The following is a 27,578-nucleotide window of genomic DNA, read 5'->3' on the forward strand; positions in this document are numbered from 1 at the left end:
CCAGGACTAAACCAGGATTAAACAAGGTCTAAACCAGGTCTAAACCAGGTCTAAAGCAGGACTAAACCAGGACTAAATCAGGTCCAAACCAGGTCTAAACCAGGTCTAAACCAGGTCTAAACCAGGACTAAACCAGGACTAAACCAAGTCTAAACCAGGTCCAAACCAGGACTAAACCAGGTCTAAACCAGGACTAAAGCAGGACTAAACCAGGACTAAACCAGAACTAAACCAGGTCCAAACCAAGTCTAAACCAGGACTAAACCAGGACTAAACAAGGTCTAAACAAGGTCTAAACCAGGTCTAAACCAGGACTAAACCAGGACTAAACCAGGATTAAACCAGGACTAAACAAGGTCTAAACCAGGTCTAAACCAGTCCAAACCAGGACTAAACCAGGACTAAACCAGGACTAAACCAGGATTAAACCAGGACTAAACAAGGTCTAAACCAGGTCTAAACCAGGTCTAAACCAGGACTAAACCAGGACTAAACCAGTCCAAACCAGGACTAAACAAGGACTAAACCAGGTCTAAACCAGGACTAAACCAGGACTAAACCAGGACTAAACCAGGTCCAAACCAGGTCCAAACCAGGTCCAAACCAGGACTAAACCAGGTCTAAAGCAGGACTAAACCAGGACTAAACCAGGACTAAACCAGGACTAAATCAGGACTAAACCAGGACTAAACCAGGTCTAAACCAGGTCTAAACCAGGTCTAAACCAGGACTAAACCAGGACTAAACCAGGTCTAAACAAGGTCTAAACCAGGTCTAAACCAGGTCCAAACCAGGACTAAACCAGGTCTAAAGCAGGACTAAACCAGGACTAAACCAGGACTAAAGCAGGACTAAACCAGGACTAAACCAGGTCCAAACCAGGTCTAAACCAGGACTAAACCAGGACTAAACCAGGTCCAAACCAGGTCTAATCCAGGTCCAAACCAGGACTAAACCAGGTCTAAACCAGGACTAAACCAGGACTAAACCAGGACTAAACCAGGACAAAATCAGGACTAAACCAGGACTAAACAAGGTCCAAACCAGGTCTAAACCAGGTCTAAACCAGGACTAAATCAGGACTAAACCAGGACTAAACAAGGTCCAAACCAGGACTAAAGCAGGACTAAACCAGGACTAAACCAGGTCCAAACCAGGTCTAAACCATGACTAAACCAGGACTAAACCAGGACTAAACCTGGTCCAAACCAGGTCTAAACCAGGACTAAACCAGGACTAAACAAGGTCTAAAGCAGGACTAAACCAGGACTAAACCAGGTCCAAACCAGGTCCAAACCAGGTCTATACCAGGACTAAACCAGGACTAAACCAGGACTAAACAAGGTCTAAACAAGGTCTAAACCAGGACTAAACCAGGACTAAACCAGGACTAAACCAGGACTAAACCAGGACTAAACCAGGTCCAAACCAGGTCTAAACCAGGTCCAAACCAGGTCCAAACCAGGACTAAACCAGGACTAAACCAGGTCTAAACCAGGACTAAACAAGGTCTAAACCAGGTCCAAACCAGGTCTAAACCAGGTCCAAACCAGGACTAAACCAGGTCTAAAGCAGGACTAAACCAGGACTAAACCAGGACTAAACCAGGACTAAATCAGGACTAAACCAGGTCTAAACAAGGTCTAAACAAGGTCTAAACCAGGTCTAAACCAGGACTAAACCTGGACTAAACCAGGACTAAACAAGGTCTAAACAAGGTCTAAACCAGGTCTAAACCAGTCCAAACCAGGACTAAACCAGGACTAAACCAGGATTAAACCAGGACTAAACAAGGTCTAAACCAGGTCCAAACCAGGTCCAAACCAGGTCCAAACCAGGACTAAACCAGGTCCAAACCAGGTCTAAACCAGGATTAAACCAGGACTAAACAAGGTCTAAACAAGGTCTAAACCAGGTCTAAACCAGTCCAAACCAGGACTAAACCAGTCAAAACCAGGACTAAACCAGGACTAAATCAGGACTAAACCAGGACTAAACCAGGACCAAACCAGGACTAAACCAGGACTAAACCAGGACCAAACCAGGACTAAACCAGGACCAAACCAGGACTAAACCAGTCCAAACCAGGACTAAACCAGGTCCAAACAAGGGTTAGGATCTGGGGGAGTGTCTGGGGGAGTGTCTGGGGGAGTGTCTGGGGGAGTGTCTGGGGGAGTGTCTGGGGGAGTGTCTGGGGGAGTGTCTCGGGGAGGAATCTGAACTGAATGACTTTCTTTATGTTGTGTTTGTGTTGAACGTGGCATTGAAGAGGATCTGAAGCTCGAGGAGAGAAGAAGGAGGAAAGAAGGATACGGCAAACACAGAAGGAGGTGCGACTCCACACGGATCAGGCTCGTGATCTGAGTCTGATCACATGATGACACTTGTGAGGTAGAAGTTCATGACAGAAATCTCTCGTTTCTCTGTCCTCAGATGTTCCTGTGTTTATCTCGTCTTTCGCTGCGTCTCGGCCGCGTCTCCCGTTGCCATGGAGACCGACGCTTAATAGCAACTGTCGTCAGTGGCACCAAGACGGCCCGGTGAGCCCTGCCCACTTGCTCCTGTCTTTGCTCCTTCCTCTGCACCTGTCTAACCCAGGTCTCTGCCCTGTCAGCGATGTGAAGCAGAGGCTGGTGCTGCAGGTGGAGCAGATGCAAACTCACTTCTCTGGATTCAGACCTGGACTCGTCGTTCTTCAGGTGAGAATTTTAGTAAGACTCAGAGATCAAGGGGTCAAGGGGTCAAGCTGAGGGAGCAGGAAGATGGCCTCTTCCACTGAGCGCAAACGTGCAGGAGGCGGAGCATGCGCTCGCGGACCAGGTTCTGAGGGTGGAGCGCATCTACCTAGGTTCTACCTCCTACTGTGCTTTTAGAGACTCTTGGGGCCACCAGAAGGCTCTACCTCCTACTGTGCTTTTAGAGACTCTTGGCACCACCAGAAGGCTCTACCTCCTACTGTGCTTTTAGAGACTCTTGGCACCACCAGAAGGCTCTACCTCCTACTGTGCTTTTAGAGACTCTTGGGGCCACCAAAAGGCTCTACCTCCTACTGTGCTTTTAGAGACTCTTGGGGCCACCAGAAGGCTCTACCTCCTACTGTGCTTTTAGAGACTCTTGGCACCACCAGAAGGCTCTACCTCCTACTGTGCTTTTAGAGACTCTTGGGACCACCAGAAGGCTCTACCTCCTACTGTGCTTTTAGAGACTCTTGGCACCACCAGAAGGCTCTACCTCCTACTGTGCTTTTAGAGACTCTTGGCACCACCAGAAGGCTCTACCTCCTACTGGCACCAAATCCACTCTCAATAAAACTGGTCCCTTTTCACTCAGCATCGACACCTCGACCATCACCCCCTCCACCCTGGTACGCAATCTCGGTGTCATCATGGACCCCACCCTCTCCTTCACTCCCCATGTCAGCCACATCGTCAAGACCTCATACTTCCACCTCCGCCGCATCGACAAAATCCGACACTGCCTCACCCTCCCCGCTGCTGAATCCCTCATCCATGCCTTCATCTCCTCCCGCCTCGACTACTGCACCTCCCTCCTCACTGGCATCTCCTCCCATTCCCTCCACAGACTCCAAATGGTCCAAAACTCCGCTGCCCGCCTCCTCACCCACACCCGCCTCCTCACCCACACCCGCCTCCTCACCCACACCCGGTCCCGTGATCACATCACTCCCGTTCTCCGCTCTCTCCACTCTCTCCCCATCAACCAGCGCATAAACTTTAAAATACTCCTCCTCACCTTCAAAGCTCTTCACCACCTTGCCCCCCCCTACCTGTCTGACCTCCTCATCCCCCACCGCCCCACCCGAGCTCTCCGATCCTCCTCCTCTCTCACCCTGACTGCACCAACATCCCGACTCAAAACTTTTGGCGACAGAGCGTTCTCCCGAGCAGCACCCCGACTCTGGAACTCCCTCCCCCCCCCCCCCACTCTCCCTCACTCACAACATTCAAATCCCGCCTAAAAACATGACCTCTTCACCCAAGCCTATGACCTCCCCTCCCCCTAGCCTCCTCTACCCCATTGCCTACTCTTCTACCCCCTGTTACATCCCCATCTTTTTCTCTCTACTTCTTCTGTCTCGTTCATTTTATCTGTATATTAATGTGTTCTGTACGTGTTGTCCCCCCCTGTCTGTAAATACACCCCTTTTTTTATTATGTTCAGCGTCTTTGGGTCACTGAAAAGCGCTATATAAATAAAAGTTATTATTATTATTATTATATTACTGTGCTTTTAGAGACTCTTGGGGCCACCAGAAGGCTCTACCTCCTACTGTGCTTTTAGAGACTCTTGGGACCACCAGAAGGCTCTACCTCCTACTGTGCTTTTAGAGACTCTTGGGGCCACCAGAAGGCTCTACCCCCTACTGTGCTTTAAGAGACTCTTGGGACCACCAGAAGGCTCTACCTCCTACTGTGCTTTTAGAGACTCTTGGCACCACCAGAAGGCTCTACCTCCTACTGTGCTTTTAGAGACTCTTGGCACCACCAGAAGGCTCTACCTCCTACTGTGCTTTTAGAGACTCTTGGGGCCACCAGAAGGCTCTACCTCCTACTGTGCTTTTAGAGACTCTTGGGGCCACCAGAAGGCTCTACCTCCTACTGTGCTTTGAGAGACTCTTGGCACCACCAGAAGGCTCTACCTCCTACTGTGCTTTTAGAGACTCTTGGGGCCACCAGAAGGCTCTACCTCCTACTGTGCTTTAAGAGACTCTTGGGACCACCAGAAGGCTCTACCTCCTACTGTGCTTTAAGAGACTCTTGGGACCACCAGAAGGCTCTACCTCCTACTGTGCTTTAAGAGACTCTTGGGACCACCAGAAGGCTCTACCTCCTACTGTGCTTTTAGAGACTCTTGGGGCCACCAGAAGGCTCTACCTCCTACTGTGCTTTTAGAGACTCTTGGGGCCACAAGAAGGCTCTACCTCCTACTGTGCTTTAAGAGACTCTTGGGACCACCAGAAGGCTCTACCTCCTACTGTGCTTTAAGAGACTCTTGGGACCACCAGAAGGCTCTACCTCCTACTGTGCTTTTAGAGACTCTTGGGGCCACCAGAAGGCTCTACCTCCTACTGTGCTTTTAGAGACTCTTGGGGCCACCAGAAGGCTCTACCTCCTACTGTGCTTTTAGAGACTCTTGGGGCCACCAGAAGGCTCTACCTCCTACTGTGCTTTTAGAGACTCTTGGCACCACCAGAAGGCTCTACCTCCTACTGTGCTTTTAGAGACTCTTGGCACCACCAGAAGGCTCTACCTCCTACTGTGCTTTTAGAGACTCTTGGGACCACCAGAAGGCTCTACCTCCTACTGTGCTTTTAGAGACTCTTGGCACCACCAGAAGGCTCTACCTCCTACTGTGCTTTTAGAGACTCTTGGGGCCACCAGAAGGCTCTACCTCCTACTGTGCTTTTAGAGACTCTTGGGGCCACCAGAAGGCTCTACCTCCTACTGTGCTTTTAGAGACTCTTGGGGCCACCAGAAGGCTCTACCTCCTACTGTGCTTTTAGAGACTCTTGGGGCCACCAGAAGGCTCTACCTCCTACTGTGCTTTTAGAGACTCTTGGGGCCACCAGAAGGCTCTACCTAAGGGGTGGGCAAACTACGGCCCGCGGGCCACATCCGGCCCATCGGGCCTTTCAATATATATTTTTTATTTATTTATTTTATTTTATTATTGTTTTGCCCGTAGGCTTTATCAGACAGTAGATGGAATGAGAGAGAAAGGAGGACATACAGCAAACGCCGGAGTCGGGATTGGAACTCTCGATACTGCGGCTGTTCATTTGACCTTTGGCCTGTGATGCCCACATTTCCCCAAGAGATGGCGAACTTTGACCTTTTTGGCGCCTCTTCTTCTGACGAGCGTTTCACATCGAGACTTTGTGTAAAAATGAGCTTCTCAAGGAAAAGACCCTAAAGGACCTGAGCCGGCGTCTAATGTCCAGACTCTAATGTACAGACTCTAATGTACAGACTCTAATGTACTGACTCTAATGTACAGACTCTAATGTACGGACTCTAATGTACTGACTCTAATGTCCAGACTCTAATGTACAGACTCTAATGTACTGACTCTAATGTACTGACTCTAATGTACAGACTCTAATGTACAGACTCTAATGTACAGACTCTAATGTACAGACTCTAATGTACGGACTCTAATGTCCAGACTCTAATGTACAGACTCTAATGTACAGACTCTAATGTACAGACTCTAATGTACAGACTCTAATGTCCAGACTCTAATGTACAGACTCTAATGTACAGACTCTAATGTCCAGACTCTAATGTACAGACTCTAATGTACTGACTCTAATGTACTGACTCTAATGTACAGACTCTAATGTACGGACTCTAATGTACTGACTCTAATGTCCAGACTCTAATGTACAGACTCTAATGTACTGACTCTAATGTACTGACTCTAATGTACAGACTCTAATGTACAGACTCTAATGTACAGACTCTAATGTACGGACTCTAATGTACAGACTCTAATGTCCAGACTCTAATGTACAGACTCTAATGTACAGACTCTAATGTACTGACTCTAATGTACAGACTCTAATGTACGGACTCTAATGTACTGACTCTAATGTCCAGACTCTAATGTACAGACTCTAATGTACTGACTCTAATGTACAGACTCTAATGTACAGACTCTAATGTACAGACTCTAATGTACAGACTCTAATGTACGGACTCTAATGTACAGACTCTAATGTACAGACTCTAATGTACAGACTCTAATGTACAGACTCTAATGTACAGACTCTAATGTCCAGACTCTAATGTACAGACTCTAATGTACAGACTCTAATGTACGGACTCTAATGTCCAGACTCTAATGTACAGACTCTAATGTCCAGACTCTAATGTCCAGACTCTAATGTACAGACTCTAATGTACAGACTCTAATGTACGGACTCTAATGTCCAGACTCTAATGTACAGACTCTAATGTACAGACTCTAATGTACAGACTCTAATGTACAGACTCTAATGTCCAGACTCTAATGTACTGACTCTAATGTCCAGACTCTAATGTACAGACTCTAATGTCCAGACTCTAATGTACAGACTCTAATGTACGGACTCTAATGTACAGACTCTAATGTACAGACTCTAATGTACAGACTCTAATGTCCAGACTCTAATGTACTGACTCTAATGTCCAGACTCTAATGTACAGACTCTAATGTCCAGACTCTAATGTACAGACTCTAATGTACGGACTCTAATGTACGGACTCTAATGTACGGACTCTAATGTACAGACTCTAATGTACAGACTCTAATGTACAGACTCTAATGTCCAGACTCTAATGTCCAGACTCTAATGTACGGACTCTAATGTCCAGACTCTAATGTACTGACTCTAATGTCCAGACTCTAATGTACTGACTCTAATGTCCAGACTCTAATGTACGGACTCTAATGTACGGACTCTAATGTCCAGACTCTAATGTACGGACTCTAATGTCCAGACTCTAATGTACGGACTCTAATGTACGGACTCTAATGTACAGACTCTAATGTACAGACTCTAATGTACGGACTCTAATGTCCAGACTCTAATGTCCGGACTCTAATGTACGGACTCTAATGTCCAGACTCTAATGTCCAGACTCTAATGTACAGACTCTAATGTACAGACTCTAATGTCCGGACTCTAATGTACAGACTCTAATGTCCAGACTCTAATGTTCGGACTCTAATGTACAGACTCTAATGTACAGACTCTAATGTACAGACTCTAATGTACAGACTCTAATGTACAGACTCTAATGTCCGGACTCTAATGTACAGACTCTAATGTACAGACTCTAATGTACAGACTCTAATGTCCGGACTCTAATGTCCAGACTCTAATGTACAGACTCTAATGTACAGACTCTAATGTACAGACTCTAATGTCCAGACTCTAATGTACAGACTCTAATGTACAGACTCTAATGTACAGACTCTAATGTACAGACTCTAATGTCCGGACTCTAATGTACAGACTCTAATGTACAGACTCTAATGTACAGACTCTAATGTACAGACTCTAATGTACAGACTCTAATGTACAGACTCTAATGTCCGGACTCTAATGTCCAGACTCTAATGTACAGACTCTAATGTACAGACTCTAATGTACAGACTCTAATGTACAGACTCTAATGTACAGACTCTCACATATAAGTGGCTCCAGAGCAGACCTGGGCAAACTGTGGCCTGCGGGCCACAAACGGCCCAAAAGATTTAAGTTTCTTTTTTGTTTCTTTCTAACATTTGTGTCTTTACTAAAGACATGACATCATAGATTATAATAATATATATCATAAAGTTCACACACTCCGCTACTGGCCTGGATTCCAATATGGCCCTCCCCTGCTCCACCTCCTACTGTGCTTTTAGAGACTCTGGCACCAGAAGTCCAGCATTGAGAGCGAAGAGCTCTGATTGGATGAGATGGTTCTATAGCATCTTTGAGGTGGGAGGGGCCATGTCATTTATGGCTTTGTAAATCAGGAGGAGGAGTTTAAATGTGATTCTAAACTGGACAGGAGCCAGTGAAGAGACTCCAGCACTGGCGTAATGTGCTCTCTTCTTTTAGTTGCTGTTTGTAATCTTGCTGCTGCATTTTCAACCAGTTAAAGCTTTTTATGGAGCTTTTAGGACCTGCTGTGAGCAGGAGTTACAGGAGAATCGAGACGTTACAAATGCAGGAGACGTTTCAGCTTCACTTTTAGGCCGGATTCTTCTGATTTGATCTTTATTACACAGATGAAAGAGGGGCCAGTGTGTATGTGGGCCAGCGTGTATGTGGGCCAGCGTGTATGTGGGCCAGCGTGTATGTGGGCCAGTGTGTATGTGGGCCAGCGTGTATGTGGGCCAGCGTGTATGTGGGCCAGCGTGTATGTGGGCCAGTGTGTATGTGGGCCAGCGTGTATGTGGGCCAGCGTGTATGTGGGCCAGCGTGTATGTGGGCCAGCGTGTATGTGGGCCAGCGTGTATGTGGGCCAGCGTGTATGTGGGCCAGCGTTTATGTGGGCCAGCGTGTATGTGGGCCAGTGTGTATGTGGGCCAGCGTGTATGTGGGCCAGCGTGTATGTGGGCCAGCGTGTATGTGGGCCAGCGTGTATGTGGGCCAGCGTGTATGTGGGCCAGCGTGTATGTGGGCCAGCGTTTATGTGGGCCAGCGTGTATATGGGTCAATGGTACCAGAGGGTGTGGTAATGATAGTGGATTTGAACAGTTTATACTTGGTCCGGAGATCTGCAGACAGGTCCAGTGGCAGACAGGTCCAGTGGCAGACAGGTCCAGTGGCAGACAGGTCCAGTGGCAGGTGTTTTAGCCACAGAGCCGAGCAGGCGTCTGACCAAGAGGGAACAGGCGAACATCGTGGTCAAAGACAGAAGGCTGAGGTAATATCCAGACCAGGCAGGTCAGGGACAGGCAGGTCAGGGACAGGCAGGTCAGGGACAGGCAGGTCAGGGACAGGCGAGGTCAGGGACAGGCAGGTCAGGGACAGGCAGGTCAGGGACAGGCAGGTCAGGGACAGGCGAGGTCAGGGACAGGCAGGTCAGGGACAGGCAGGTCAGGGACAGGCGAGGTCAGGGACAGGCAGGTCAGGGACAGGCAGGTCAGGGACAGGCAGGTCAGGGACAGGCGAGGTCAGGGACAGGCAGGTCAGGGACAGGCGAGGTCAGGAACATGCAGGTCAGGGACAGGCGAGGTCAGGGACAGGCAGGTCAGGGACAGGCAGGTCAGGGACAGGCAGGTCAGGGACAGGCGAGGTCAGGGACAGGCAGGTCAGGGACAGGCAGGTCAGGGACAGGCGAGGTCAGGGACAGGCAGGTCAGGGACAGGCAGGTCAGGGACAGGCAGGTCAGGGACAGGCAGGTCAGGGACAGGCGAGGTCAGGGACAGGCAGGTCAGGGACAGGCGAGGTCAGGGACAGGCAGGTCAGGGACAGGTGGTCAGGGACAGGCGAGGTCAGGGACAGGCAGGTCAGGGACAGGCAGGTCAGGGACAGGCAGGTCAGGGACAGGCAGGTCAGGGACAGGCAGGTCAGGGACAGGAAAAATGCATTAAAATAACAAAGAGAATCACATGAAAAGCTTTGAAATGTTAAAGGACAAATAAAGAGTCTTATAACCACGACCTTTATGACCTCTGACTGAGACGTTTATCAGGGGACAAACCATTGTCACTGTCCTGGGACCACCTGGGACCACCTGGGACCACCTGGGACCACTTGGGACCACCTGGGACCACCTGGGACCACCTGGGACCACCTGGGACAACTGTGGACCACCTGGGACCACCTGGGACCACCTGGGACCACTTGGGACCACCTGGGACCACCTGGGACCACCTGGGACCACCTGGGACCACTTGGGACCACCTGGGACCACCTGGGACCACCTGGGACCACTTGGGACCACCTGGGACCACCTGGGACCACCTGGGACCACCTGGGACCACTTGGGACGCAGTTTGGAGTTTGAGTGCCTTAGTTTTATTTTGATGTTTTTTAGTTGATGTTCTGTCTAAAATACCTGGAATATTCATCATACTTTTAAGTATTTGTAGTAAAAGTATTTGTAAAAAATGACCCAGATCTGGACTCTGACCTCGGCCGGAATCTTATCTTTAGTTTGTTTAGTTTTGAAGTTTCCTCCTCAGACCAGATAAACCAGGTCTAAACCAGGAATAAACCGGGTCTAAACCAGGACTAAACCAGGTCTAAACCAGGACTAAACCAGGTCTAAACCAGGACTAAACCAGGTCTAAACCAGGACTAAACCAGGTCCAAACCAGGTCCAAACCAGGTCTAAACCAGGTCTAAACCAGGTCTAAACCAGGTCTAAACCAGGACTAAACCAGGTCTAAACCAGGACTAAACCAGGTCTAAACCAGGACTAAACCAGGTCCAAACCAGGTCCAAACCAGGTCTAAACCAGGTCTAAACCAGGTCCAAACCAGGTCTAAACCAGGTCTAAACCAGGTCTAAACCAGGTCTAAATTAAACCAGGTCTAAACCAGGTCTAAACCAGGAATAAACCGGGTCTAAACCAGGACTAAACCAGGTCTAAACCAGGTCTAAACCAGGACTAAACCAGGTCTAAACCAGGTCTAAACCAGGTCTAAACCAGGACTAAACCAGGTCTAAACCAGGTCTAAACCAGGTCTAAACCAGGTCCAAACCAGGTCCAAACCAGGACTAAACCAGGTCCAAACCAGGTCCAAACCAGGTCTAAACCAGGTCTAAACCAGGACTAAACCAGGTCTAAACCAGATCTAAACCAGGTCTAAACCAGGTCTAAACCAGGTCTAAACCAGGTCTAAACCAGGTCTAAACCAGGACTAAACCAGGTCCAAACCAGGTCCAAACCAGGTCTAAACCAGGTCTAAACCAGGTCTAAACCAGGTCTAAATTAAACCAGGTCTAAACCAGGTCTAAACCAGGTCTAAACCTGGTCTAAACCAGGTCCAAACCAGGTCTAAACCAGGACTAAACCAGGTCTAAACCAGGACTAAACCAGGTCTAAACCAGGACTAAACCAGGTCTAAACCAGGACTAAACCAGGTCTAAACCAGGACTAAACCAGGTCCAAACCAGGTCCAAACCAGGTCTAAACCAGGTCTAAACCAGATCTAAACCAGGTCTAAACCAGGAATAAACCGGGTCTAAACCAGGACTAAACCAGGTCTAAACCAGGACTAAACCAGGTCTAAACCAGGTCTAAACCAGGTCTAAACCAGGACTAAACCAGGTCTAAACCAGGACTAAACCAGGTCTAAACCAGGTCTAAACCAGGTCCAAACCAGGTATAAACCAGGTCTAAACCAGGTCTAAACCAGGTCTAAATTAAACCAGGTCTAAACCAGGTCTAAACCAGGAATAAACCGGGTCTAAACCAGGACTAAACCAGGTCTAAACCAGGTCTAAACCAGGACTAAACCAGGTCTAAACCAGGTCTAAACCAGGTCTAAACCAGGACTAAACCAGGTCTAAACCAGGTCTAAACCAGGTCTAAACCAGGTCCAAACCAGGTCCAAACCAGGACTAAACCAGGTCCAAACCAGGTCCAAACCAGGTCTAAACCAGGTCTAAACCAGGTCTAAACCAGGACTAAACCAGGTCTAAACCAGATCTAAACCAGGTCTAAACCAGGTCTAAACCAGGTCTAAACCAGGTCTAAACCAGGTCTAAACCAGGACTAAACCAGGTCCAAACCAGGTCCAAACCAGGTCTAAACCAGGTCTAAACCAGGTCTAAACCAGGTCTAAATTAAACCAGGTCTAAACCAGGTCTAAACCAGGTCTAAACCTGGTCTAAACCAGGTCCAAACCAGGTCTAAACCAGGTCCAAACCAGGTCTAAACCAGGTCTAAACCAGGACTAAACCAGGTCTAAACCAGATCTAAACCAGGTCTAAACCAGGTCTAAATTAAACCAGGTCTAAACCAGGTCTAAACCAGGTCTAAACCAGGTCTAAATTAAACCAGGTCTAAACCAGGTCTAAACCAGGACTAAACCAGGTCTAAACCAGGTCTAAATTAAACCAGGTCTAAACCAGGTCTAAACCAGGTCCAAACCAGGTCTAAACCAGGTCCAAACCAGGTCCAAACCTGGTCTAAACCAGGTCCAAACCAGGTCTAAACCAGGTCTAAACCTGGTTCCAAACCAGGTCTAAACCAGGACTAAACCAGGTCTAAACCAGATCTAAACCAGGTCTAAACCAGGTCTAAATTAAACCAGGTCTAAACCAGGTCTAAACCAGGTCCAAACCAGGTCTAAACCAGGTCTAAACCAGGTCCAAACCAGGTCTAAACCAGGTCTAAACCAGGACTAAACCAGGTCTAAACCAGATCTAAACCAGGTCTAAACCAGGTCTAAATTAAACCAGGTCTAAACCAGGTCTAAACCAGGTCTAAACTAAACCAGGTCTAAACCAGGTCTAAACCAGGACTAAACCAGGTCTAAACCAGGTCTAAATTAAACCAGGTCTAAACCAGGTCTAAACCAGGTCCAAACCAGGTCTAAACCAGGTCTAAACCTGGTTCCAAACCAGGTCCAAACCTGGTCTAAACCAGGTCCAAACCAGGTCTAAACCAGGTCTAAACCAGGTCTAAACCAGGACTAAACCAGGACTAAACCAGGTCTAAACTGTTCTTGTTTCAGGTCGGAGACAGAGACGACTCAAACCTCTACATCAGCTCTAAACTAAAAGCCGCAGCAGAGGTAAGATCTTTAGTCCTGGTTTAGGGTCTTTTTGTACCTGGAGATTTGTTTAACTTTTGCAGCATTAAAACAAGTCACTACAAAGCAAAAAATATCAAGCTAAAAAGAGACTAAATGCAAAATAAAACTTTGTGGTTTAGACCGATTAGTCGCTTTAACGTAAACAGCACCTTAAACCAGTTTAAACCTGTGTTTGTTTAAACGGGTTTAAACGGCGTAGAACAATAAAAAAGAAACGTGTTAAAGATTAAGACACAACATGAACTCAGTCTGAGCTTCATTGAGCTTCACATGTTTTCATCGAGCTTCGTATGTTTCCATCGAGCTTCACATGTTTTCATCGAGCTTCGTATGTTTCCATCGAGCTTCATATGTTTCCATCGAGCTTCGTATGTTTCCATCGAGCTTCCTGTGTTTCCATCGAGCCTCATATGTTTCCATCGAGCTTCGTATTTTCCATTGAGCTTCGTTTGTTTCAATTGAGCTTCGTATGTTTCCATCGAGCTTCATATGTTTCCATCGAGCCTCATATGTTTCCATCGAGCTTCGTGTGTTTCCATCGAGCTTCGTATGTTTCCATTGAGCTTCATATGTTTCCATCGAGCCTCATATGTTTCCATCGAGCTTCGTGTGTTTCCATCGAGCTTCATATGTTTCCATCGAGCTTCGTATGTTTCCATCGAGCTTCGTATGTTTCCATCGAGCTTCGTGTGTTTCCATCGAGCTTCGTATATTTCCATCGAGCTTCGTATGTTTCCATCGAACTTCGTATGTTTCCATCGAGCTTCATATGTTTCCATTGAGCTTCATATGTTTCCATCGAGCTTCATATGTTTCCATCGAGCTTCGTATGTTTCCATCGAGCTTCGTATGTTTCCATCGAGCTTCGTGTGTTTCCATCGAGCTTCGTGTGTTTCCATCGAGCTTCGTATGTTTCCATCGAGCTTCGTATGTTTCCATCGAGCTTCGTGTGTTCCCATCGAGCTAATTATGTTTCCATCAAGCTTCGTATTTTCCATCGAGCTTCGTATGTTTCCATCGAGCTTCATATGTTTCCATCGAACTTCGTATGTTTCCATTGAGCTTCGTATGTTTCCATTGAGCTTCATATGTTTCCATTGAGCTTCATATGTTTCCATCGAGCTTCATATGTTTCCATCGAGCTTCGTATGTTTCCATCGAGCTTCGTATGTTTCCATCGAGCTTCGTGTGTTTCCATCGAGCTTCGTATGTTTCCATCGAGCTTCGTATGTTTCCATCGAGCTTCGTGTGTTTCCATCGAGCTTCGTGTGTTTCCATCGAGCTTCGTATGTTTCCATCGAACTTCGTATGTTTCCATCGAGCTTCGTATGTTTCCATCGAGCTTCGTGTGTTCCCATCGAGCTAATTATGTTTCCATCAAGCTTCGTATTTTCCATCGAGCTTCGTATGTTTCCATCGAGCTTCATATGTTTCCATCGAGCTTCATATGTTTCCATTGAGCTTCATATGTTTCCATCGAGCTTCGTATGTTTCCATCGAGCTTCGTATGTTTCCATCGAGCTTCGTGTGTTCCCATCGAGCTAATTATGTTTCCATCAAGCTTCGTGTGTTTCCATCGAGCTTCATATGTTTCCATCGAGCTTCATATGTTTCCATTGAGCTTCATATGTTTCCATCGAGCTTCGTATGTTTCTATCGAGCTTCATATGTTTCCATCGAGCTTCATATGTTTCCATCGAGCTTTATATGTTTCCATTGAGCTTCATATGTTTCCATCGAGCTTCGTATGTTTCTATCGAGCTTCATATGTTTCCATCGAGCTTCATATGTTTCCATCGAGCTTCGTATGTTTCCATCGAGCTTCATATGTTTCCATCGAGCTTCGTATGTTTCCATCAAGCTTCGTGTGTTTCCATCGAGCCAATTATGTTTCCATCGAGCTTTGTATTTTCCATTGAGCTTCGTATGTTTCAATTGAGCTTCGTATGTTTCCATCGAGCTTCGTATATTTCCATCGAACTACATATGTTTCCATCGAGCCTCGTGTGTTTCCATCGAGCTTCGTATGTTTCCATTGAGCTTCATATGTTTCCATCGAGCCTCATATGTTTCCATCGAGCTTCGTGTGTTTCCATCGAGCTTCATATGTTTCCATCGAGCTTCGTATGTTTCCATCGAGCTTCGTATGTTTCCATCGAGCTTCGTATGTTTCCATCGAGCTTCGTATGTTTCCATCGAGCTTCGTATGTTTCCATCGAACTTCGTATGTTTCCATTGAGCTTCATATGTTTCCATTGAGCTTCGTATGTTTCCATCGAGCTTCGTATGTTTCCATTGAGCTTCGTATGTTTCCATCGAGCTTCGTATGTTTCCATCGAGCTTCGTGTGTTTCCATCGAGCTTCGTATGTTTCCATCGAGCTTCGTGTGTTCCCATCGAGCTAATTATGTTTCCATCAAGCTTCGTATTTTCCATCGAGCTTCGTGTGTTCCCATCGAGCTAATTATGTTTCCATCAAGCTTCGTATTTTCCATCGAGCTTCGTATGTTTCCATCGAGCTTCATATGTTTCCATCGAACTTCGTATGTTTCCATTGAGCTTCGTATGTTTCCATTGAGCTTCATATGTTTCCATTGAGCTTCATATGTTTCCATCGAGCTTCATATGTTTCCATCGAGCTTCGTATGTTTCCATCGAGCTTCGTATGTTTCCATCGAGCTTCGTGTGTTTCCATCGAGCTTCGTATGTTTCCATCGAGCTTCGTATGTTTCCATCGAGCTTCGTGTGTTTCCATCGAGCTTCGTGTGTTTCCATCGAGCTTCGTATGTTTCCATCGAGCTTCGTATGTTTCCATCGATCTTCGTATGTTTCCATCGAACTTCGTATGTTTCCATCGAGCTTCGTATGTTTCCATCGAGCTTCGTGTGTTCCCATCGAGCTAATTATGTTTCCATCAAGCTTCGTATTTTCCATCGAGCTTCGTATGTTTCCATCGAGCTTCATATGTTTCCATTGAGCTTCGTATGTTTCCATTGAGCTTCGTATGTTTCAATTGAGCTTCATATGTTTCCATTGAGCTTCATATGTTTCCATCGAGCTTCGTATGTTTCTATCGAGCTTCATATGTTTCCATCGAGCTTCATATGTTTCCATTGAGCTTCATATGTTTCCATTGAGCTTCATATGTTTCCATCGAGCTTCGTATGTTTCTATCGAGCTTCATATGTTTCCATCGAGCTTCATATGTTTCCATTGAGCTCCATATGTTTCCATTGAGCTTCATATGTTTCCATCGAGCTTCGTATGTTTCTATCGAGCTTCATATGTTTCCATTGAGCTTCATATGTTTCCATCGAGCTTCGTATGTTTCTATCGAGCTTCATATGTTTCCATCGAGCTTCATATGTTTCTATCGAGCTTCATATGTTTCCATCGAGCTTCATATGTTTCTATCGAGCTTCATATGTTTCCATCGAGCTTCATATGTTTCTATCGAGCTTTATATGTTTCCATCGAGCTTCATATGTTTCCATCGAGCTTCATATGTTTCCATTGAGCTTCATATGTTTCCATCGAGCTTCGTATGTTTCTATCGAGCTTCATATGTTTCCATCGAGCTTCATATGTTTCCATCGAGCTTCGTATGTTTCCATCGAGCTTCATATGTTTCCATCGAGCTTCGTATGTTTCCATCGAGCTTCGTATTTTCCATTGAGCTTCGTATGTTTCAATTGAGCTTCGTATGTTTCCATCGAGCTTCGTATGTTTCCATCGAACTACATATGTTTCCATCGAGCCTCATATGTTTCCATCGAGCTTCGTGTGTTTCCATCGAGCTTCGTATGTTTCCATTGAGCTTCATATGTTTCCATCGAGCCTCATATGTTTCCATCGAGCTTCGTGTGTTTCCATCGAGCTTCATATGTTTCCATCGAGCTTCGTATGTTTCCATCGAGCTTCGTATGTTTCCATCGAGCTTCGTATGTTTCCATCGAGCTTCGTGTGTTTCCATCGAGCTTCGTATGTTTCCATCGAGCTTCGTATGTTTCCATCGAGCTTCGTATGTTTCCATCGAACTTCGTATGTTTCCATTGAGCTTCATATGTTTCCATTGAGCTTCATATGTTTCCATCGAGCTTCGTATGTTTCCATCGAGCTTCGTATGTTTCCATCGTGTGTTTCCATCGAGCTTCGTATGTTTCCATCGAGCTTCGTATGTTTCCATCGAGCTTCGTGTGTTCCCATCGAGCTAATTATGTTTCCATCAAGCTTCGTATTTTCCATCGAGCTTCGTATGTTTCCATCGAGCTTCATATGTTTCCATTGAGCTTCGTATGTTTCCATTGAGCTTCGTATGTTTCCATTGAGCTTCATATGTTTCCATTGAGCTTCATATGTTTCCATCGAGCTTCATATGTTTCCATCGAGCTTCGTATGTTTCCATCGAGCTTCGTATGTTTCCATCGAGCTTCGTGTATTTCCATCGAGCTTCGTATGTTTCCATCGAGCTTCGTATGTTTCCATCGAGCTTCGTGTGTTTCCATCGAGCTTCGTGTGTTTCCATCGAGCTTCGTATGTTTCCATCGAGCTTCGTATGTTTCCATCGAACTTCGTATGTTTCCATCGAGCTTCGTATGTTTCCATCGAGCTTCGTGTGTTCCCATCGAGCTAATTATGTTTCCATCAAGCTTCGTATTTTCCATCGAGCTTCGTATGTTTCCATCGAGCTTCATATGTTTCCATTGAGCTTCGTATGTTTCCATTGAGCTTCGTATGTTTCAATTGAGCTTCATGTTTCCATTGAGCTTTGTATGTTTTCAATTGAGCTTCATATGTTTCCATTGAGCTTCATATGTTTCCATCGAGCTTCGTATGTTTCTATCGAGCTTCATATGTTTCCATCGAGCTTCATATGTTTCCATTGAGCTTCATATGTTTCCATTGAGCTTCATATGTTTCCATCGAGCTTCGTATGTTTCTATCGAGCTTCATATGTTTCCATCGAGCTTCATATGTTTCTATCGAGCTTGATATGTTTCCATCGAGCTTCATATGTTTCCATCGAGCTTCGTATGTTTCTATCGAGCTTCATATGTATCCATCGAGCTTCATATGTTTCTATCGAGCTTCATATGTTTCCATCGAGCTTCATATGTTTCTATCGAGCTTCATATGTTTCCATCGAGCTTCATATGTTTCTATCGAGCTTCATATGTTTCCATCGAGCTTCATATGTTTCCATCGAGCTTCATATGTTTCCATCGAGCTTCATATGTTTCCATCGAGCTTCATATGTTTCCATTGAGCTTCATATGTTTCCATCGAGCTTCGTATGTTTCTATCGAGCTTCATATGTTTCCATCGAGCTTCATATGTTTCTATCGAGCTTCATATGTTTCCATCGAGCTTCGTATGTTTCCATCGAGCTTCATATGTTTCCATCGAGCTTCGTATGTTTCCATCGAGCTTCGTGTGTTTCCATCGAGCCAATTATGTTTCCATCGAGCTTCGTATTTTTTCCATTGAGCTTCGTATGTTTCAATTGAGCTTCGTGTGTTTCCATCGAACTACATATGTTTCCATCGAGCCTCATATGTTTCCATCGAGCTTCGTGTGTTTCCATCGAGCTTCGTATGTTTTCATTGAGCTTCATATGTTTCCATCGAGCCTCATATGTTTCCATCGAGCTTCGTGTGTTTCCATCGAGCTTCATATGTTTCCATCGAGCTTCGTATGTTTCCATCGAGCTTCGTATGTTTCCATCGAGCTTCGTATGTTTCCATCGAGCTTCGTGTGTTTCTATCGAGCTTCATATGTTTCCATCGAGCTTCATATGTTTCTATGGAGCTTCATATGTTTCCATCGAGCTTCATATGTTTCCATCGAGCTTCATATGTTTCCATCGAGCTTCATATGTTTCCATCGAGCTTCATATGTTTCTATCGAGCTTCATATGTTTCCATCGAGCTTCATATGTTTCCATTGAGCTTCGTATGTTTCCATTGAGCTTCATATGTTTCCATCGAGCTTCATATGTTTCCATCGAGCTTCATATGTTTCCATTGAGCTTCGTATGTTTCCATTGAGCTTCATATGTTTCCATCGAGCTTCGTATGTTTCTATCGAGCTTCATATGTTTCCATCGAGCTTCATATGTTTCCATTGAGCTTCATATGTTTCCAACGCTCTGATTTGACCTGAAATAAACCCCGCCTCCTTTGTCTTTCTATCGTTATAATATAAAGTGTCAGATTCAAATCTAGAGAATGTTTTATTCATCATCAGAGAAAAGGGGCGTGTCTCAAAGGGCGTGTCTCAAAGGGCGTGTCTAAAAGGGCGTGTCTCAAAGGGGCGTGTCTAAAAGGGCGTGTCTAAAAGGGCGTGTCTCAAAGGGCGTGTCTAAAAGGGCGTGTCTAAAAGGGCGTGTCTAAAAGGGCGTGTCTAAAAGGGCGTGTCTAAAGGGGCGTGTCTAAAGGGGCGTGTCTAAAAGGGCGTGTCTAAAAGGGCGTGTCTAAAGGGGCGTGTCTAAAAGGGCGTGTCTAAAGGGGCGTGTCTAAAAGGGCGTGTCTAAAAGGGCGTGTCTAAAGGGGCGTGTCTAAAGGGGCGTGTCTAAAAGGGCGTGTCTAAAGGGGCGTGTCTAAAAGGGCGTGTCTAAAAGGGCGTGTCTAAAGGGGCGTGTCTAAAAGGGCGTGTCTAAAAGGGCGTGTCTAAAGGGGCGTGTCTAAAGGGGCGTGTCTAAAAGGGCGTGTCTAAAAGGGCGTGTCTAAAGGGGCGTGTCTAAAGGGGCGTGTCTAAAGTCCAGTTTAAAGACTTTGTTTTTCAGATCGGGATAAACGCCAAACACATTCGACTCCCGAGCACCACCTGTCAGGACGAGGTCAGTACTGCACCTGCCACAGGTGAGGGCCTCATGTCTCCTTGTCTCCTCACATGTCTCCTTGTCTCCTTGTCTCCTCCCATGTCTCCTTGTCTCCTTGTCTCCTCACATGTCTCCTTGTCTCCTTGTCTCCTCACATGTCTCCTTGTCTCCTTGTCTCCTCACATGTCTCCTTGTCTCCTCCCATGTCTCCTTGTCTCCTTGTCTCCTCCCATGTCTCCTTGTCTCCTTGTCTCCTCCCATGTCTCCTTGTCTCCTTGTCTCCTCCCATGTCTCCTTGTCTCCTCCCATGTCTCCTTGTCTCCTTGTCTCCTCACATGTCTCCTTGTCTCCTCCCATGTCTCCTTGTCTCCTTGTCTCCTCACATATCTCCTTGTCTCCTCACATGTCTCTTTTGTCTCTTCAGGTCCTCAGAAACATCCTGGCTCTAAACGAGGATCCTGAGGTTCATGGTCTGATTGTGCAGCTTCCTCTGGACTCAGACAAACCCATGGATCAGGATCTGATCACCAACGCAGTGTCTCCTCTGAAGGACGTGGACGGGTCAGTCTGCTTTAGACCCGCTTTAGTCCTGCTTTAGACCCGCTTTAGTCCTGCTTTAGACCTGCTTTAGACCTGCTTTAGTCCTGCTTTAGACCTGCTTTAGACCTGCTTTAGACCTGCTTTAGACCTGCTTTAGTCCTGCTTTAGACCTGCTTTAGACCTGCTTTAGACCTGCTTTAGTCCTGCTTTAGTCCTGCTTTAGTCCTGCTTTAGTCCTGCTTTAGTCCTGCTTTAGTCCTGCTTTACTCCTGCTTTAGACCTGCTTTAGTCCTGCTTTAGTCCTGCTTTAGTCCTGCTTTAGTCCTGCTTTAGACCTGCTTTAGACCTGCTTTAGTCCTGCTTTAGACCTGCTTTAGACCTGCTTTAGACCTGCTTTAGTCCTGCTTTAGACCTGCTTTAGACCTGCTTTAGACCTGCTTTAGTCCTGCTTTAGTCCTGCTTTAGTCCTGCTTTAGTTCTGCTTTAGTCCTGCTTTAGACCTGCTTTAGTCCTGCTTTAGACCTGCTTTAGTCCTGCTTTAGTCCTGCTTTAGACCTGCTTTAGACCTGCTTTAGACCTGCTTTAGTCCTGCTTTAGTCCTGCTTTAGACCTGCTTTAGTTCTGCTTTAGTCCTGCTTTAGTCCTGCTTTAGACCTGCTTTAGTCCTGCTTTAGTCCTGCTTTAGTCCTGCTTTAGTTCTGCTTTAGTCCTGCTTTAGACCTGCTTTAGTCCTGCTTTAGTCCTGCTTTAGTTCTGCTTTAGTTCTGCTTTAGTCCTGCTTTAGTCCTGCTTTAGTCCTGCTTTAGACCTGCTTTAGTCCTGCTTTAGTCCTGCTTTAGTCCTGCTTTAGTTCTGCTTTAGTCCTGCTTTAGACCTGCTTTAGTCCTGCTTTAGTCCTGCTTTAGTTCTGCTTTAGTTCTGCTTTAGTCCTGCTTTAGTCCTGCTTTAGTCCTGCTTTAGTCCTGCTTTAGTCCTGCTTTAGTCCTGCTTTAGACCTGCTTTAGACCTGCTTTAGACCTGCTTTAGACCTGCTTTAGTCCTGCTTTAGTCCTGCTTTAGTCCTGCTTTAGTTCTGCTTTAGTCCTGCTTTAGAATAAACTTGGTTCTGGTTCCTTTCAGCTTGTCTTGTGTAAACGCTGGCAGACTTTCTCGTGGAGAACTTAGGGACTGTTTTCTGCCCTGCACGCCACAGGGATGTATGGAACTGATCAGACAGACAGGTACTGCACCTGTCACACCTGTCACACTTCAGACCCTGTTCATTTCCTGTAGGCGTGTCTCTGACCCTGTTCATTTCCTGTAGGCGTGTCTCTGACCCTGTTCATTTCCTGTAGACGTGTCTCTGACCCTGTTCATTTCCTGTAGGCGTGTCTCTGACCCTGTTCACTTCCTGTAGGCGTGTCTCTGACCCTGTTCACTTCCTGTAGGCGTGTCTCTGACCCTGTTCACTTCCTGTAGGCGTGTCTCTGACCCTATTCACTTCCTGTAGGCGTGTCTCTGACCCTGTTCACTTCCTTTAGACGTGTCTCTGACCCTGTTCACTTCCTGTAGGTGTGTCTTTGACCCTCTTCACTTCCTGTAGGCATGTCTCTGACCCTCTTCACTTCCTGTAGACGTGTCCCTGACCCTCTTCACTTCCTGTAGGCGTGTCTCTGACCCTGTTCACTTCCTGTAGACGTGTCTCTGACCTTCTTCACTTCCTGTAGACGTGTCTCTGACCTTCTTCACTTCCTGTAGGCTTGTCTCTGACCCTGTTCACTTCCTGTAGGCGTGTCTCTGACCCTGTTCACTTCCTGTAGGCGTGTCTCTGACCCTGTTCACTTTCAGTAGGCGTGTCTCTGACCCTATTCACTTCCTGTAGGCGTGTCTCTGACCCTGTTCACTTCCTGTAGGCGTGTCTCTGACCCTGTTCACTTCCTGCAGACGTGTCTCTGACCCTGTTCACTTCCTGTAGGCGTGTCTCTGACCCTGTTCACTTCCTGTAGGCGTGTCTCTGACCCTATTCACTTCCTGTAGGCGTGTCTCTGACCCTGTTCACTTCCTTTAGACGTATCTCTGACCCTGTTCACTTCCTGTAGGTGTGTCTTTGACCCTCTTCACTTCCTGTAGGCATGTCTCTGACCCTCTTCACTTCCTGTAGACGTGTCCCTGACCCTCTTCACTTCCTGTAGGCGTGTCTCTGACCCTGTTCACTTCCTGTAGACGTGTCTCTGACCCTCTTCACTTCCTGTAGACGTGTCTCTGACCTTCTTCACTTCCTGTAGGCTTGTCTCTGACCCTGTTCACTTCCTGTAGGCGTGTCTCTGACCCTGTTCACTTCCTGTAGGCGTGTCTCTGACCCTGTTCACTTTCAGTAGGCGTGTCTCGGACCCTGTTCACTTCCTGTAGGCGTGTCTCTGACCCTGTTCACTTCCTGTAGACGTGTCTCTGACCCTGTTCACTTCCTGTAGGCGTGTCTCTGACCCTCTTCACTTCCTGTAGACGTGTCTCTGACCCTATTAACTTTCTGTAGGCGTGTCTCTGACCTTCTTCACTTCCTCTAGGCATGTCTCTGACCCTGTTCACTTCCTGTAGACGTGTCTCTGACCCTGTTCACTTCCTGTAGGCGTGTCTCTGACCCTGTTCACTTCCTGTAGGCGTGTCTCTGACCCTGTTCACTTCCTGTAGGCGTGTCTCTGACCCTGTTCACTTCCTGTAGGCGTGTCTCTGACCCTGTTCACTTCCTGTAGGCGTGTCTCTGACCCTATTCACTTCCTGTAGGCGTGTCTCTGACCCTATTCACTTCCTGTAGGCGTGTCTCTGACCCTGTTCACTTCCTGTAGGCGTGTCTCTGACCCTGTTCACTTCCTGTAGGCGTGTCTCTGACCCTGTTCACTTCCTGCAGACGTGTCTCTGACCCAGTTCACTTCCTGTAGGCGTGTCTCTGACCCTGTTCACTTCCTGTAGGCGTGTCTCTGACCCTGTTCACTTCCTGTAGGTGTGTCTCTGACCCTGTTCACTTCCTGTAGGCGTGTCTCTGACCCTGTTCACTTCCTGCAGACGTGTCTCTGACCCTGTTCACTTCCTGTAGGCGTGTCTCTGACCCTGTTCACTTCCTGTAGGCGTGTCTCTGACCCTGTTCACTTCCTGTAGGCGTGTCTCTGACCCTATTCACTTCCTGTAGGCGTGTCTCTGACCCTGTTCACTTCCTGTAGGCGTGTCTCTGACCCTGTTCACTTCCTGTAGGCGTGTCTCTGACCCTGTTCACTTCCTGTAGGCGTGTCTCTGACCCTGTTCACTTCCTGTAGGCGTGTCTCTGACCCTATTCACTTCCTGTAGGCGTGCCTCTGACCCTGTTCACTTCCTGTAGGCGTGTCTCTGACCCTGTTCACTTCCTGTAGGCGTGTCTCTGACCCTATTCACTTCCTGTAGGCGTGTCTCTGACCCTGTTCACTTCCTGTAGGCGTGTCTCTGACCCTGTTCACTTCCTGTAGGCGTGTCTCTGACCCTGTTCACTTCCTGTAGGCGTGTCTCTGACCCTGTTCACTTCCTGCAGACGTGTCTCTGACCCTGTTCACTTCCTGTAGGCGTGTCTCTGACCCTGTTCACTTCCTGTAGGCGTGTCTCTGACCCTGTTCACTTCCTGTAGGCGTGTCTCTGACCCTGTTCACTTCCTGTAGGCGTGTCTCTGACCCTGTTCACTTCCTGTAGGCGTGTCTCTGACCCTGTTCACTTCCTGCAGACGTGTCTCTGACCCTGTTCACTTCCTGTAGGCGTGTCTCTGACCCTGTTCACTTCCTGTAGGCGTGTCTCTGACCCTATTCACTTCCTGTAGGCGTGTCTCTGACCCTGTTCACTTCCTGTAGGCGTGTCTCTGACCCTGTTCACTTCCTGTAGGCGTGTCTCTGACCCTGTTCACTTCCTGTAGGCGTGTCTCTGACCCTATTCACTTCCTGTAGGCGTGTCTCTGACCCTGTTCACTTCCTGTAGGCGTGTCTCTGACCCTATTCACTTCCTGTAGGCGTGTCTCTGACCCTGTTCACTTCCTTTAGGCGTGTCTCTGACCCTGTTCACTTCCTGTAGGCGTGTCTCTGACCCTGTTCACTTCCTCTAGGCGTGTCTCTGACCCTGTTCACTTCCTGTAGGCGTGTCTCTGACCCTGTTCACTTCCTGTAGGCGTGTCTCTGACCCTGTTCACTTCCTGTAGGCGTGTCTCTGACCCTATTCACTTCCTTTAGGCGTGTCTCTGACCCTGTTCACTTCCTGTAGGCGTGTCTCTGACCCTGTTCACTTCCTCTAGGCGTGTCTCTGACCCTGTTCACTTCCTGTAGGCGTGTCTCTGACCCTGTTCACTTCCTGTAGGCGTGTCTCTGACCCTGTTCACTTCCTGTAGGCGTGTCTCTGACCCTATTCACTTCCTGTAGGCGTGCCTCTGACCCTGTTCACTTCCTGTAGGCGTGTCTCTGACCCTGTTCACTTCCTGTAGGCGTGTCTCTGACCCTATTCACTTCCTGTAGGCGTGTCTCTGACCCTATTCACTTCCTGTAGGCGTGTCTCTGACCCTGTTCACTTCCTGTAGGCGTGTCTCTGACCCTGTTCACTTCCTGTAGGCGTGTCTCTGACCCTGTTCACTTCCTGCAGACGTGTCTCTGACCCTGTTCACTTCCTGTAGGCGTGTCTCTGACCCTGTTCACTTCCTGTAGGCGTGTCTCTGACCCTGTTCACTTCCTGTAGGTGTGTCTCTGACCCTGTTCACTTCCTGTAGGCGTGTCTCTGACCCTGTTCACTTCCTGCAGACGTGTCTCTGACCCTGTTCACTTCCTGTAGGCGTGTCTCTGACCCTGTTCACTTCCTGTAGGCGTGTCTCTGACCCTGTTCACTTCCTGTAGGCGTGTCTCTGACCCTATTCACTTCCTGTAGGCGTGTCTCTGACCCTGTTCACTTCCTGTAGGCGTGTCTCTGACCCTGTTCACTTCCTGTAGGCGTGTCTCTGACCCTGTTCACTTCCTGTAGGCGTGTCTCTGACCCTGTTCACTTCCTGTAGGCGTGTCTCTGACCCTATTCACTTCCTGTAGGCGTGCCTCTGACCCTGTTCACTTCCTGTAGGCGTGTCTCTGACCCTGTTCACTTCCTGTAGGCGTGTCTCTGACCCTATTCACTTCCTGTAGGCGTGTCTCTGACCCTGTTCACTTCCTGTAGGCGTGTCTCTGACCCTGTTCACTTCCTGTAGGCGTGTCTCTGACCCTGTTCACTTCCTGTAGGCGTGTCTCTGACCCTGTTCACTTCCTGTAGGCGTGTCTCTGACCCTGTTCACTTCCTGCAGACGTGTCTCTGACCCTGTTCACTTCCTGTAGGCGTGTCTCTGACCCTGTTCACTTCCTGTAGGCGTGTCTCTGACCCTGTTCACTTCCTGTAGGCGTGTCTCTGACCCTGTTCACTTCCTGTAGGCGTGTCTCTGACCCTGTTCACTTCCTGTAGGCGTGTCTCTGACCCTGTTCACTTCCTGCAGACGTGTCTCTGACCCTGTTCACTTCCTGTAGGCGTGTCTCTGACCCTGTTCACTTCCTGTAGGCGTGTCTCTGACCCTATTCACTTCCTGTAGGCGTGTCTCTGACCCTGTTCACTTCCTGTAGGCGTGTCTCTGACCCTGTTCACTTCCTGTAGGCGTGTCTCTGACCCTGTTCACTTCCTGCAGACGTGTCTCTGACCCTGTTCACTTCCTGTAGGCGTGTCTCTGACCCTGTTCACTTCCTGCAGACGTGTCTCTGACCCTGTTCACTTCCTGTAGGCGTGTCTCTGACCCTGTTCACTTCCTGTAGGCGTGTCTCTGACCCTATTCACTTCCTGTAGGCGTGTCTCTGACCCTGTTCACTTCCTGTAGGCGTGTCTCTGACCCTGTTCACTTCCTGTAGGCGTGTCTCTGACCCTATTCACTTCCTGTAGGCGTGTCTCTGACCCTGTTCACTTCCTTTAGGCGTGTCTCTGATCCTGTTCACTTCCTGTAGGCGTGTCTCTGACCCTGTTCACTTCCTCTAGGCGTGTCTCTGACCCTGTTCACTTCCTGTAGGCGTGTCTCTGACCCTGTTCACTTCCTGTAGGCGTGTCTCTGACCCTGTTCACTTCCTGTAGGCGTGTCTCTGACCCTATTCACTTCCTTTAGGCGTGTCTCTGACCCTGTTCACTTCCTGTAGGCGTGTCTCTGACCCTGTTCACTTCCTCTAGGCGTGTCTCTGACCCTGTTCACTTCCTGTAGGCGTGTCTCTGACCCTGTTCACTTCCTGTAGGCGTGTCTCTGACCCTGTTCACTTCCTGTAGGCGTGTCTCTGACCCTATTCACTTCCTGTAGGCGTGCCTCTGACCCTGTTCACTTCCTGTAGGCGTGTCTCTGACCCTGTTCACTTCCTGTAGGCGTGTCTCTGACCCTATTCACTTCCTGTAGGCGTGTCTCTGACCCTATTCACTTCCTGTAGGCGTGTCTCTGACCCTGTTCACTTCCTGTAGGCGTGTCTCTGACCCTGTTCACTTCCTCTAGGCGTGTCTCTGACCCTGTTCACTTCCTGTAGGCGTGTCTCTGACCCTGTTCACTTCCTGTAGGCGTGTCTCTGACCCTGTTCACTTCCTGTAGGCGTGTCTCTGACCCTATTCACTTCCTGTAGGCGTGCCTCTGACCCTGTTCACTTCCTGTAGGCGTGTCTCTGACCCTGTTCACTTCCTGTAGGCGTGTCTCTGACCCTATTCACTTCCTGTAGGCGTGTCTCTGACCCTATTCACTTCCTGTAGGCGTGTCTCTGACCCTGTTCACTTCCTGTAGGCGTGTCTCTGACCCTGTTCACTTCCTCTAGGCGTGTCTCTGACCCTGTTCACTTCCTGTAGGCGTGTCTCTGACCCTGTTCACTTCCTGTAGGCGTGTCTCTGACCCTGTTCACTTCCTGTAGGCGTGTCTCTGACCCTATTCACTTCCTGTA

At 47.7% G+C, this 27,578-nt stretch overlaps 1 protein-coding gene across 1 annotated transcript in view; it reads left to right on the plus strand.

Moving 5' to 3' along the window:
- The first annotated feature begins 2,419 nt into the window (after positions 1 to 2,419).
- The window catches only part of LOC140374734 (C-1-tetrahydrofolate synthase, cytoplasmic-like), a 32,336-nt gene continuing 7,177 nt past the window's right edge, over positions 2,420 to 27,578 (plus strand). Inside the window, exons 1-6 of the mRNA XM_072461731.1 lie at positions 2,420 to 2,540; positions 2,615 to 2,699; positions 13,195 to 13,254; positions 20,059 to 20,112; positions 20,519 to 20,655; positions 21,754 to 21,854. Of these exons, the coding sequence (XP_072317832.1) occupies positions 2,434 to 2,540; positions 2,615 to 2,699; positions 13,195 to 13,254; positions 20,059 to 20,112; positions 20,519 to 20,655; positions 21,754 to 21,854 (544 nt within the window). The 5' untranslated portion in view covers positions 2,420 to 2,433. The remainder of the gene's footprint in view (positions 2,541 to 2,614; positions 2,700 to 13,194; positions 13,255 to 20,058; positions 20,113 to 20,518; positions 20,656 to 21,753; positions 21,855 to 27,578) is intronic.

Source organism: Eucyclogobius newberryi, unplaced genomic scaffold (assembly GCF_026437365.1).
Source record: "Eucyclogobius newberryi isolate DKJ021-1_F unplaced genomic scaffold, fEucNew1.0.hap1 SCAF_308, whole genome shotgun sequence".
Taxonomy (NCBI): domain Eukaryota; kingdom Metazoa; phylum Chordata; class Actinopteri; order Gobiiformes; family Gobiidae; genus Eucyclogobius; species Eucyclogobius newberryi.